The sequence below is a fragment of the Carettochelys insculpta genome, chromosome 8, assembly GCF_033958435.1.
Source record: "Carettochelys insculpta isolate YL-2023 chromosome 8, ASM3395843v1, whole genome shotgun sequence".
NCBI lineage: Eukaryota > Metazoa > Chordata > Testudines > Carettochelyidae > Carettochelys > Carettochelys insculpta.
The window spans coordinates 1,981,346-1,995,635 of NC_134144.1; the positions used below are offsets into that span (position 1 = coordinate 1,981,346).

General features: G+C 54.0%; 1 protein-coding gene across 1 annotated transcript; it reads left to right on the top strand.

The window, feature by feature from the left end:
• The first annotated feature begins 322 nt into the window (after positions 1-322).
• ASB1 (ankyrin repeat and SOCS box containing 1) lies at positions 323-13,738 on the top strand. The gene is made up of 5 exons (XM_075001105.1): positions 323-550; positions 1,415-1,556; positions 4,426-4,728; positions 10,139-10,521; positions 11,809-13,738. Exons 1-5 carry the CDS (start codon positions 442-444, stop codon positions 11,940-11,942), a joined length of 1,071 nt encoding a protein of 356 aa, XP_074857206.1. The 5' UTR covers positions 323-441; the 3' UTR covers positions 11,943-13,738.
• The last annotated feature ends 552 nt before the right edge of the window (positions 13,739-14,290 follow it).

The following is a 14,290-nucleotide window of genomic DNA, read 5'->3' on the forward strand; positions in this document are numbered from 1 at the left end:
ACTATTGTATTCTGACTGCCGCCAGGCCCCCTTGTCGCACGGCTCTTGGGATCGTTTGTACAGTGCCACGGACGGGCAGACTGTGGATGGTTATTGCAACCCTGCCCTCTCACTCGCCCTCCATCTCGCTGACTGCTGTGTTGGGGACGCTGGCCAGGAGAGAAGCCAGGCTGTTAACAGCCCTTGCAAAGGAGGAATTGCTTCCTTGCTGTGGTTCAGCACTGACAGCCCAAACCACCTTAACTGCAGGCAGGAAGCAGAGAGCCATGGCCCTCGCCAATCCGCTCCAGGGAGGGTGGGACAGCTGTGCAGCGTTCCCAGGCCAGGCCAGGGAAATGACATGCCAGCCCCAGCTGGAGTGTGCTCGCTCTGCTCGGCCTAGGGAGTGCCTGGGGGTACCAGGGGGCGACTGGGGGGCTGCTGTGTAGGAGAGAGGGGCAGATGGCTGAAGCAGGCCACCCCAACAGGCCTGCCCCCCTGCAAAGGGAAGCCGGGGCTGGCCTGGAAGCCCAGAGCAGCGACTGTCAGGGTGCCACAGAGGGAAACGCAGGTAACGTACGGAAAGCCCAGCCAGGAGCATCGCCAAGGGCCTGGCGCCACCAGGGCTGCCCGGGGGAGGCTCTGCTCCCCAGGCAATGGGCTGGGGGCCCCTGCTCTTTTCCCGGGGACAGAGCGGTGTGGTGGTGGGGAGGCTGGGGCAGGAGCTGCATGCTCTTTGTAAGCCAGGGACGTTCAGGAACGCTGCCCATTCAGGGGCCCAGGCCCGTGTAGGCTTTTCCAGAGGGGCGTGTGAGCAGCGCCACAACAGGGACTTTGCAAGCCCTGGGTTGTCGCTGGCAGTTGTCATTCTCTTAAGGAAGCCCAGGTCCATGCAGGCCTGTGCCAAGCAGGCAGAGCACGCGCCAGGCCAGGGCGTTTCTGATCTCGGCGGGTGCATGAATAGTAACCAGGGCTTAATCCATCATGCAGGAGAGGCTGGGGTTCAGGCGGGTGTTCTACAGTCGTAACTCCTGCAGCAAGCCCGGAGGTGCAGGGGGCTCTGAACCACCGGGCCTGGCACGCAAGGTCCCCCTTGTTCCTGCTGCGCCAGTCTCCTCTCAGCATGCGGCAGCTCTGTGCCCCTCCAGCCCCCTCTGCATGGTCCCTCCCCAGAAGACGGCCCCCTTGCCCCTAGCTCCTGGCTGGCTGTGGTGGCCATGTCTGTGGTGTGGAGTCTGCCTAGAGCGAAGGCAGCTGCTCTGTCACCACTGCCAGGGGACGGGTAAGCGTGACCGCCCCGTAGGGTGCACCACAGGGGACGTGAGATTCGACGGCCCCAGGCGCAGCAGGTTCTGCTTGGAGCTGCGCCGGGCGGGAGGCAGGTTTTGAATCGGGTTGCCCCCGGGCGAACACCGCGCCCCTCTCTCCAGCGCAGGTCGCAATCTGAAGGAGTGGCTGAGGGAGCAGTTCTGTGACCACCCCCTTGAGCACGGAGAAGACACCAGGCTGCACGATGCTGCCTACGTCGGGGACCTGCAGACGCTGCGCAGCTTGCTCCAGGACGAGAGCTTCCAAAGGTGAGCCTCGCCGCCCCGCCACTCTCCCGGCCGGCCCCTCGCCGTGGGACTCTGGCACCAGCTTCCCTTTGGCAGGGCCTGGGCTAGAGGGAAACGGGGCTGGGTCCTCAGCGGGTAGATCAGCACAGGCGCGTTGCCTTAGCAAGCGGGTCCCTCATGCTGCCAGCAGCACCACCCACCCGGCATGCCCTAGAAAACACCCGAGGGGCTGTCGGTGCTCACGCTGGGCTGCTAACAGAGCCCGTTGCACCTCCCAGCCAGTGTCGGGCCTTCCCCAGAGTGGGGACAGGAACCCTGCTCCCCCGTGTGCAGATCTCAGCAGTTCTCAGAGCCATCCGCTGAGGAGTTCTGCTTCCCCGTCAGCAGGTCCCTGGTCCCAGCATTAGGCGCCACTCAGTCCCTCGTTCCTTTAAGGGTGGGTATGCTTAGTTTTACAGCTCACAGGCCACTGGCAGAGCCTCCTGGGAGTGCAGGGGGTACGGGTGACTACGGCCCCTCCCTGTGTTCCCATGTAATCAGCCGTTCCCTCCAGGCAGGGTGAGCCGAGCACCCTCTCAGCATTGTCTGAGCAGCACAGCAGGACCCAGCGGCCAGCAGACAGGCCTTGCTAATTCAGAGCAGCTTTGGCTCTGGTCAGAGGCTGCTCAGGTAGGACTTGAACTTACCCTGGCTGGTCCTGTGCCAAGTAACTTTCGACTGTGTAACGTACAGTTATAAATAGCCAACTTCAGCTCAGCGTGGAGCCCAGCTCCCCGGGAAGGAGACCGCTCCATGGAGTGGCAACACCATGCACAGGGGATTACAGGCACTAGGCCCCATTGGAGACATTGGGTGCAGCTGGTATCTGTGGGCAGCGGGACATTTCAGTAATTTGCCTGTGTTGCTGCAGACTGACAGCTGGACTCGGAGTGACCCGGCCCTTGTCGGAACCAGCAGCTTTGTGCCTAGCAGCTTGTCAGGGTGTTCCTTTAGTCACCTGGCCCTGAGAGTCTGAGGGTGTGTCCAGACATCGCCGACTTTTGCCCATTGGCTGCACTTGATTATTACGTGTACTCCAGCAGGGCTTCGAGGCCCGGCTGTGCCAGACAGCATGCAGACCGGAGCCAGGGACAGGTCCCACCCCTGAAGAACTGACACTATAAACAACCAACCTGGTCGGAGGGTGGGAACTAACAAGCAGGTGTTGGGGAGGGGGTGGTGAGCGGAATGAAGAGCTGTTACCCCATTGCACAGATACAAGCACTGAGGTCTGGAGCAGGGACGTGACTTGCTTGAGCTGTAGGTGAGAGGCAGAGCTGGGACCACCCCGGTCGCCTGGTGCCTGGGCCATGAGCCCTGCCGTTGCTGTGTCAGCGCCTGGGGCATCACCGGGGCTGGAAACGTGTGCCCAGGATAGCTCTGCAGTTTGTGCCATGTGCTTTTCCTGGACCACTGGCCCCCCTCGGGTGAGCGAAAGAAGCCCTTTGATGCCAGGCGTGTCTCACCTGTGCGGGCAGTGGGGCGTTGGCTTGTTTAGAACGGTAGCTGATAAATCGCCCCAGCAGACGTGGGAGGGACGGCGTGGTTGGAGCGCACACCTGGTAGCCATAGGCACAGGCGCTCGAGCTGGTTGGCTTCGTTAAGGGGGCGATGTGATGAGGTTGGCCAGATGTCCTGTTTAGGGCTGGCCGGAAGGGGACCCTGGTGGCTCCGGGCAGCGCTTGCTGTCCAGGCCCCTAAAGGTCTGGTCGGCGGCACAGCAGGGCTAAGGGTCCCAGCCTGTCCTGCCTCCCCATGGCTGGCCCCACAGTGCTGCTCTGCTCCCAGCACCGACTCCGCAGCGCCCATTGGGGGGCAGCACGTGGCACCCCGGCCTCTCCTTTTGAGAGCCAGAGGGACACATTGCTGCTTCCAGGAGGCTCCTGAGGTAACCACGCCCCAGCCATCGCCTGCACCCCTCCCACTCTCTTGTTCCACTGCTCTCGGCCCACACCCTGAACCCCCTCCTGCACTCCAAACATTCTGCCCCCAGCCTGAAGCCCCCCCTTGCACCCAAAATCCCTCATCCCTGGCCCCATCCCAGAACCTGCACCTCTCACAAGAGCCCTTACCCCCCGTGGACCTCCTGGCCTGGCTCCTGGCCCCCTTTCACCCCACAAACCCTTTATTTGGGGCCCCACTCTGGCATCTGCACCCCCTCCTGCCACAGCCCTCATTCCTTTCTGCACCCCACCCTCCTGGCCCAGATCAGAGCCTCCGCTTGCACTCCTCACTCGTGGCCTCACCTCTGAATCTGCATCCCAAGTCAGAGCCCTCACCTCCTTCCTGCCACCCACCCCTGCCTGGCGAGAGTGAGTGAGGGCAGGGGAGAGCCAGAGGGGGGTGGGGCCTCAGGGCTGGGGACGGGGCAAGAGTGTCGGGATTAGCGTGATTAAATAGCTGGCAACCCTTGACTTGGTCCCATGCTCCACGGCCTCACGAGGGGAACAGGCGTTTGGTAGTCAGGGTTGCTGGCAGAGTATTGTCCCCAGCAGGGAGGTAAAGCTAAGACAAATTTGGACTAGCACCAAGAGGCCCTTTTTTGGTCGGCAGGGTCGCAAACCACTGGCACAGCTTACCTGGGGGACTGCTGGATACTCCATCCCAGGCAACAGGGGAGCCACACCGGACCCATGGGGGGCCCTGGCTCCATGCTCCTGAGGGCCCCTTCCAGCTGCTCGTCTGGCACAGTCCCATGGGCCTTGCAGCAGCCCCTCCCACCATGCACAGCCGCGCGTGTGCTTGGCTCACGCTCGCTTCTTGCCTGGCTGTGGGGAAAACCCCTAGTCGGGGTGATAGCGGAGCCAGGTGCATTCACCGCTAACCCTGCTCTGCTGCCTGCCTCACGCAGCCGAATCAACGAGAAGTCCGTGTGGTGCTGCGGCTGGCTGCCCTGCACCCCCCTGCGCATCGCCGCCACCGCCGGCCACGGCAACTGCGTGGATTTCCTCCTGCGGAAGGGGGCGGAGATCGACCTGGTGGACGTGAAGGGGCAGACGGCTCTCTACGTGGCCGTGGTCAACGGGCACCTGGAGTGCGCCCAAATCCTGCTGGAAGCTGGCGCAGACCCCAACGGGAGCCGTCACCATCGCAGCACCCCGGTGTACCACACCTCCCGCGTGGGCAGAGCCGACATCCTGAGAGAGCTGATACGGTGAGCACCTGAGCGGTCCCACCGTGGGTCGGACCATGGGGGCTGGGGCTCTGATACTGCGCCCACGGCCCGGGGGAACAGAAGGACAGTGTGTCCTGTATGTCTCCTAACCCCCCATGGCTGTCTTCTCAACCCCCGTATTCCCCTGACCCCTTCCCCTCACCACAGAAACACACCCTCTCTCGTCTGTCCTCACACATTCTCCCTTAGTCCCACCTGCCTGTCTCCCTCCTCGCATTTATCGTCACGCTTAAGGAGCGCACAGCCTGCACCGAGCTCCTCGCCTCATCTGCCCACGGCCAGCCCACCTTCCATCATCTCCTCTCCAGTGGAGCTGCTTCTGCTCAGTCGCTCCTTCCTGCCACTGCCCCGTCTGTCTTCACAGGAGACGTAAACCTCACTCCCCTCACTTTCGGAGCACTGCCCCTCCTGTCTGAGACTTGCCACCAGCCTCCAGCTCCACCAGGGCTCAGTGCTTTGGTCCCACACCTCAGACACAGAAGTTCCACGGACCGAGTCCCAGCTCGGTCTGCAAAGGGATTTCTGCAGGCGGTTTGAACTGAACGCTCACAGGGGGAGTCCCAGGCAGAATGCCGGTGGGACTTCTCGTCTGTAATGGAGGAGGAAGAGCTTTGATGGCTCTGCCCAGGTCTTGTTTTATGTTCCTCGATAATGTACGTGGTGCACTAGGCGCAAACTGTCCTTCAACAGGGGCCCACGTGTGGGCTCCTAACCCTGTAACTGGTTGCCTGGATCAGTGGTCTGCTTGTCCAAGTGGCCCCCAGGAGCGTCTGCTGACTTTGGTGGGATTGTAGTTGCTCAGTGCTTTGGAAAACCAGGCTGCCTGTTTAAAAAGGCTTGGGATCTGCCTGCACCACAGCAGTAAGAGATCAGCATCGGGGTGGGCCTGCTGGAATGTGGGCGGCCACACCCAGTTCACCAGGTCATCCCGGTGCCGTTCTCCATGGGAATGCAACTAGGATGGCAACCAGGGTTCAGTGCGCTGGCTCAGCTGAGCCGTTCTGATTCTTTCCCAGGGAATTGTGAGAAACTTTTCTAGTCCTTCTGGTGAGCAAAAGGGATTGTGGGAAGGTATTGGAAGACTGTCGGCCCTTACGTGACTTAGCCTGCACCTTTCCAGCAAAGCAAACCCAAGTGAACGCCAGCTTTGGGTTGGCTGGAGCCTGTAGCAGTGGGCCAAGATCCCTGGTCTGTGCTGAAGCGGTTAGCCCGAGTGGCCTGTGTGTGTCAGGAAAGAGCAGCTGGGGTAAGCCAAGAGTAAAAACACATGCTGCTATGGGAGCTCAGCCCTGTGAAGTTCCCCCTAACCCACAGTGCTCTGAGGTTGGCTTCAGCCCTCAAACAGGAGGGTTGATTGTCTCTGAGTGCCCTTTGCACTGAGCCCTGATCAGCTTGCGTTTTGGCCTCTGCTGAACATGTACACGTCAGTATAAATCCACTAGCCACATTCCTGAGAATCTCCCCCCAACCCTCCGCCTCACGGATATTTGCTAGCACAGTGCAAAACAAAGCAAATGATATTTCAGCACATGAAGTTGATGTATTGATTTATGTGTCTAACCCTACAGACGCCGTGCCAGCAATATTAAAAGCAAGATTTTGGAAAATGTTCAGGATTAAAAATTAACTGGAGTTTGTCCAATAGCATTTTATTAGGCAATGTTTCTCCCAGAGCTGCTAAGTTAATACCAAATTGTCTCATTGCCCAATGTTTTCAGATATCTTGGAACCGAGATTTCATAGAACTATTCAGAACTGCTTACTTTAAAACATAATCCCCTTTTACTGAACTCAGTAGAAGGGTAAAAACATCGACCTAAGTCTGTCCTTTCTTCGACAGAGTAAATGTAACACAATGACCTTTTTACCAAGACGTAATTATACATTTCAGTATGCTGAAAAATGCCCCAACCGTTCCCAGTTAATTATCAGTGGATGAGTCTTCCTGGTAACATCCAAACTAAGTTTGTTACCATTGATTCCGATGGATTTGGGCTAGCGGGGTCGGGGAGTGGTAAGGTTTAAGTCATACGGTAGCACAGTTACAATTCCTGAAGTCTTGCGATCTGTTACAAGTCCTGAACCAGAATACCAAGGAAAAAGCAAGCGCTGATGGGACGTTGTATGTAAAAGTTATCCACTAATAGTAAATACACACGTAACTATGGAATGGTAATCCATTTAGCAGTAAAACTCTGGTGGAAATATTTACAATTATACTGGCATCTAGATAATTTTCCTAGCAGCCTGTTACATAATCATCCTGTCATGGGATATTGCATCATACTTCTGGTCTAATAGAGGGCAGAGCCAGGCTATTAGGAGATACATGTTCTGCTTATTCCATTAAGAGCAGTGTCAAACTGACAAAGTCATGGGGAGCTGCATCAGTACTCACAAACTTTTAAAGAAGTTAGACAAACGTTGTTTTAAAAAGCATACCTTTGCCAAGCTGCTCAGACAACGGTGCTCTCGCATGGGAAACATTGACCATCTCTAAGAGTGGTGCCCTGGGGGAAATCACTGGCCCTGGTGCATCATGGGAGGTGAAATCTGGCGGGGATTTTTGTCCGTAGAAAAATACAGGGCATGGGGAAAAAATAAACTACAGCTGCAACGAGGACAGCAAACAGAAATGCTTCCAGGTTTGACCAGAAGGCCATTTGGCCTCTTGATGAGAAATCAAGCGCTTCTGTGGAATGTGGAGATTATTTAATTGAAACCCCATTTTCTGCCCAGCCACAGTCTCAAGAGAGACTTTTTGGCCAGTCCTACTAACCAGTAGAGAATACCACTCCTGCAAGCCTTACTTGTGGGAGGAGTCCCACTGCCGTGCTCTGAGCCTTTGCCACTTTCCTGGCAATCTGATTTAAAGGTAAACTTTCTAGGCCCAAGCCATTGTATGAAATAAGGCCTTGATTCAGCCAAGAACATTGAGCACCTTTTGGAGAGGTTGAAACCTCTAGAGAGCTGCTGCTCCTGGGCTGCTTTCTTTCTTCTCTCAACTTTAGCCTTAGCTAAGTCAATCCAGGCTGATATGTCTACGGAAGAGGTGGAGACGGCTTTGCAGTGTGGCTTTGGGGAAAACTAGCCCAGCATGTCCTGTCCTCACCATTCATGCCCACAGGCACCTCCCCCTCGCCCTCTGGGTTCAGTCCCTGTGCCCTGTGGAGAGGAGCACCAAAAGCTATGCATGAAAGTGCCAAATTCAGCCCTGGGATGTGCTGAAATGGCCCCTGATCTCGCAAACAGTTCTGCACTTGCTTGTCTTCAGTGGCGCTCTTCATGCCTTTAACATTAAGGCACATGGACAAGAATGTGCAGAATCCCCACTGACTTCAGAGAAGCTTCATCAAGTTCTAGGCAGAATTTGGCCCAAAACGTTTTAATAACTGGAAGGAGAAATTGTGCAGTATCCAGGAAAGCAGGAAAAGCCTCATTCGCTGGGTGCTTGGATCACAAACCCAAGAGCGTTATCACGCATTGGAGGAGTGTTTTATTACTCTGAAGGGAAAGCGCAACAATTCTGCTCCATCCAGCCTTGGATGGTGCGAAGGAACAGTTACAAGTGGCTAAAAGAGGCTGGCTCATTCTTTCTCCTAGCCTGGTTTTTTTAACATGCTCAGTAACATTGATTTGCAGCATTTCAAAAGCATTGCTGCTCACCAGCTGGGTATGAACTGTCTTACAGCACCTACCTCCCTATTGTTATTCTTCAGTCATATGCAGCATGAAAGGGTTTCAGATTACACACTTTTTAATTGGCGCAAATGTTCTAAGTGCTATTCTTACCCTCCAGCAGCCTCTTCTAAAAGGGGAATAAAAAGCCCTCATCTTTCCTCTTCGGTCAGTATTTGATCCGTTCAGCTGCACGTTACACAAGGAAAAGGTGGAGTTCTGTGCCTTCTACAAGCAAAGAAGCATCCACAGCACCCCAACATAGTTTTTAAACACTTTGGGTGAGAGTTTAAAAACCTCTGTAGTGGGTTGTCTGCTCTCTTGGAAATCCTTTGACTTCAAAGACAAAGCAGAGTGCTTCTGAGCACCAGCCTCTTGCCTTGTATCGTAATGGTGAACGCTTTTGTGCAAAACCTTCTTTTGCAGAGTTGAGACATTTTGATAAATTTGTGTTTAATTCACCTCATGTTTTGCCAAAAACGGGGAAGAAATCAGAAGTAATCAAAAGGCTTTTGCCATATCTAAACAAATCATTTAGATTCAGAGCAACTCATTTTGATCTTCACTTCTATTTTATTAAAAAAGGTATTTTAAAAAAAAAACCTCACAATAAACAAAGCATTTTGACTAGACCAAGAATTATGTTGTTTGGTTTGCTGGAAAATTGAAAACTTAAATCAAAATGATTGTTTAAAAATGGTTGGGGTCTAGCTGGTGAACCGAGCAAATCAGTTATTTGCATAGCTGGGTGAACAGTTTGCGGCAGGACCCACTCTATGTCTGATCCACCATATATCAGTCTGGCATAACCTTCTTGAGAAGGTGTTGGCTGTTTAGCTCATGCAGTAGCAGCTTGTGCCTTTAGCTCTGAAGATCCATGGTTCGTGGCCCCCCCCGCCCAGTGCATTGGCCAGGATGGCAGTGGTCAAACCGTAATAAACAAAGCCAGCTACATGACTCCATGTTAAAAGTAATCTATAATGCAATATCTCATCAAATTTAACTCTAGGTAGTACAGTGCAGATGGCTCTCAGGGGACAGCCGACTAACTGACCTAATTATTTTATATGTTCCCAGTTTGCTACAAGCTTGGAATTTGGTACATCTATTTAGCATAAACCGCTGAGTACCGGAGAAGCTCCTGCAAGTGGCAGGATCATTGGAGTGCCAGTGTTCGTGTGCCCATAGAAGGGAGAATCTCGGCATTTGTTCCCCTCCTCTCTCTAGCCCAGACTGGTGTTTCTCTCTCTTGTGTTATTTGCTAGAGTTGGAGCCAGGGCTCCAGTGCACTAACTCCTCTTCCATCCCTGTGAAAAGTGGCCCTATAATGTAAGTCACCGTTGAACACATGCCATGTGGTTTGGTTCTGCAATTCATGACCCCTTCACAGAGCAGAATCATCTCTAAGCCCCTTATGCCCACAAGCTGCTGCCTGCACAGCAAGGCGAGTCATCCTGGCCTCCCCTGTATGGCGCGTGAGGATCAATGCACAGATACTATGGGGCTGGCGGCTAGCAAAGCACCCCAGCTGTGTGCCCCAGGTGGCTAATTAATAAATAATGGGGAGGAGGGGGTTGCCTGTCTGCTCGGTGACTTCCCACGTCTCCATGCACCTGAGCAGCAGTGGTGTGGTTGCGTCCCCTCCAGAGGCCCTAGGCACCCGTGCCCGCCCGCCTCAGGGCCTAAACGGGTTTTGTTTTCTCACGCTTAGGTATGGTGCTGATGTCGACGTCAACCATCATGTCCCCTCGCGGCTCCCCAGCTCCTCTCGGCCACTCACTTCCTTGGTAGTCTGCCCTCTATACATCAGTGCTGCCTACCACAACCTCCAGTGCTTCAAGCTGCTGCTCCAGGCTGGTGCCAACCCCGACTTCAACTGCTGCGGACCTGTCAACCTCCAGGGCTTCTCCCGGGGCTCCCCGGTCTGTGTGATGGATGCAGTCTTGAGACACGGCTGTGAGCCGGCCTTCGTATGCCTCTTGGTTGACTTTGGAGCCAACTTGAACCTGGTGAAGGTGGAGGCCCTGGGTGCAGAACCAACTGGAAGGGTCAAAGTCAACCCAGAAGCCTTGCAGGTGTTCAAAGAGGCCAGAGGTAAGTGGCCAGTGAGCCCTCGGCATTGATTTGCTGGTGCTGCCAGGAGAGAAGCCCAGCAAATGGTCTCCTTTTGGCTGTAGGGCTTGTAGATAGAGCTGGGAGAAGGCAGTCCAGCCCTCTAGGCACAGCCTGCCCCGTGTCATGGCTCTGGCCTACTTGGACCGGTGGCAGGTTGCAGAGTTAGGACCAGTATGGCTGGCTGCACCACTCAGGGCTCTTATTTCAGACTGCTGCCAAACTCAAGCAGGCCTCGGTTACGACCAGGTGGTGAGTGAGTACAGCAGGGCCAGGACCCGAACTCTGGAAACACCAGAGATGAGGTTCTGATTCCATTGCCCCAGTCGCAGGGCTGGGGCCCTTGGCCAGAGCCTGGGACATGCCGCTGGCCCAGACTCTAAGGGGCTGCTGGCCCAGTGACACCAGCTGCAGCTGGGCAGCACAGCAGCAGAGGAAGAATGGTGGCAAGAAGGGGAGTGAGGGGTAGGAGGAACCTGCTGGTGGGCCTGGGGGAAGAGCTGGATATGGCTGCTTGAAAAGAACAACTAAAGTGTTCAGGAAGAAGCAAGAGGAGCCAGGGCCCCCAGGCTGGCTGCTGAACCTGCAGGAACGGGGCCTGAACCTGAAGCCTCCAGGCATCCGAGGGGGCTGGCCTGGCTAGAAGTGAGTTTTCCAGCCTAGATTCAGGCTGTGCAGCAGCTTTTCAGATCTGTACATTCCTCCCGTTGAAGCTGAGATGCCCAGAGGTGAGCGGTTAGATGAGAGATTAGCTGGCCAGGAGGGCAGGGCGCCCGGCTCGTCTCGCATGAGGACGGGCAGAGGCCAGGGAAGGGCGCCGGGAGAGTGCCCAGCTCCTAGCAGTGCCCAGCATGAAGTGTCTGGATGCACTGGAGGTGGGGGAATGTAATTCAGGAAGGAAATGTGCGTAATTAAAACCAAACGGAAGCCTTCCTGGTGCTGGGACTGTCTCCCCGCACACAGTGAGCCAGGTGCTGCCTGGAGCATCTCCATATACATCCCGGGAGTCGTGCTGCATTAGCACTGCTGAGGGGTGGCTCCGGAATAGCAATGCTGCGCACTCGCAGCCCAGCCGAGACTTAGCAGTGAAGTTCTATTATGGTGTAGGACAAGGGGAGGTGGGGAGCTGATCCCCAGGGGCGTAAGTCAGCATAGCGCCACGGAAATAGTTACCACTCTGGCAGTTTACACCGGAGGGAGATCTGGCACACTGCAATTTTCATCTGCTCTTGTATTGTTTTCTCTCTTCCCTTTGTTGTTTGATTGCAGGCTGCCCCAGGAGCTTGTTGTCTTTGTGCCGTGTGGCTGTGCGGAGGACGCTCGGCAAATACCATCTGCATTTGATACACGCTCTTCCGGTCCCAGACCCTATCAAACAATTTTTACTGCATGAACAGAGCTAGAATGTGAAAAGCTTCTTTGCGGACAGTTTGCTGTATGAAAGGAGTGAGCGGATGGAGACAGGTGCCAAGCCCCATCCACACTGTTTTGAAATATATCCCGTGGTTATTTGCATAAGGTATTCATTATGACGCTACACTACTTGTAACTTACCTTGGGTTCTGGCAACAGTACAGTATGCTGAATTTGTACATGCTCAGTTAGTGGGCTCTTATCAACCTATAACATGCAAATGATAGTCCCTGACCTCATCAGTCACGGGTGTGTTACAAAATACCGTTCCATTATCTTCTCACGCTCCGGCCTCACCCTGTGGAGGAGCTGGGTTGCTGCATTTTGCCCTGCTGTACGTCTCACCCTGGTGTGAATGCGCTGCATTTCTTGTCTGGTGCCGTGTGCTTCTCAGAGAACAGGAAATTGTCTATCTGTGCCTCGCTCTTCCAAGGGAGCAGCAAAGTCTCAAGCCTCATCACTTGGCCTTTATTATTTAGAAATCTCCAGAGAGACTATAACCCGGCTATGAAATAGCCACCCCGTTTGAGAAGGTTCAGGTGTTCTCAGAACACTCTCAGGCGTGATGAGGTGGGCTCACCTACCTGCAACCAAAAATGTATAGGTGATGCTGGGCTACCAGAAAAATAAGTCTCCAGTTGCACAAGTGCCTGGGAGTGGACCAACTGTATCAATCACTGCCATGGTATGAAGGGAGAACCCATAAGAGGACTTGGTTTCTCAAAGGGCCTGTGGAGAAAGCACATAGCAACAAGTCTGCAGTCACCATGGCTGCATGCCTCAGCAGACACCATCCTTGGCTATGCACAGCGAAGGCGTCACTTAGCGAAGGATGACTTAGCGTGACACAGCGAAGGATGATTTAGTGGGGGTTGATCCTGCTTGAAGCAGGGGGCTGGACTAGATGACCTCCTCTGAGGTCCCTTCCAGCCCCGGGATTCTGTGATTCCCACTCCTTTGCGAATGTGGTGCCGATCTGCCTTCCAGTGAGGCATGAAGCTAGTCTATTTCACTCTTTTCTCCTAAGTAGAAAAACACCTCTGTCTGTTCCATACAGTCCTACAGTAGCGACTGAATAGCACGAACAACTCGTAAACAGCACAAACACACATCTTCTGTCCCACGTCCTGAAATCATTCTACGTGGGAAATTCTACAGCCACACGCTACACATTGCCGAGCTAGCGGAATGTGTAGTCCGTATCCATTAGTGCGAGTTATGTGGCCTCACTAGAAATGCAGTTTGAGATACATTAATGGGCTTGGGAAATTGACTAATGAACCAGGAGGCAATTAGAACAATTGCAGCGATTAAAACCAGAGTATTATTTCATACTTGCTTTATTCTTTGCTTGGCTGCCTGGTTGGGATTTGGCTGTTGATAAATGCTTCTGTGGTGATGTCTCAATGTGTGCCACTCCACCACAACAGCAAGGGTGGGTTCAAGTAATTTCACCAGGGTCTAAGCTGGGTCAACTATTTCCAATTCCATTTTAAAATTTCCTTGTGCAGAAATATTTGCTCCTGGCTGAGCGTGGTGGGAATCTCTGAAAGGACTTGTAGTATCTTCTTTACTCCTACTTTTGGGTGCCTGCACTGAGGACAATGCTGTAGGACCATACAGGTGCTCTATAAAATGCCTGCAGGTGCAGCCCTGTGTTTTGCTGCTTTTTCCATGGAAAAGCTAGTGTTTCAGAAGCAAGTCAGGTTGAAATCAGGAGTGGACAGGAGGCGTCTGCCGTGAAACTGGGGATGTGGCCACCAAATAAAGATCTTTAAAAGAAAAAGGCTGTCTTGGGGTCTGCTCATTTGTGAACCAAAGGGAGACACTGCCCCTGCAGAGAAAGTGCTGGCACTGTGCTGGGTGGAGGGGGTAATTAGTGGTTTCCCCTTGGGCTCTGTGCCAGGGACAATCCTATTCAACATTTTCATAAACGATTTGGAGAAAGGGGTAAACAGTGAGGTGGCAAAATTTGCAGCCGGTACCAAACTGCTTAAGATAAGTCCAAAGCAGACTGTGACAAGCTTCAGAAGGGTCTCGCTAAACTAGGTCACCAAGCATCAAAATGGCAGGTGAAGTTTAGGGTTGATAAAAGCAAAGTAATGCACATGGGAAAATATAATCCCAAATTTACAGTATGTACAAAATTCCCTATGACCACTCGAGAGGGATCTTGGAGTTATTGTGGATACATCTTTGAAATCCCATTGGGGAGGGCTTAGTAGTTCTGCCTGCAGTAGTTGCATGATTCACAGCTTGCATGTAGGTGCCTCCTTCTGTTCAAAGGTGCCCTAGCCAGGCTGCAGGGCGTAGTTCTTCATGCCAGAAGCTAGGTGTC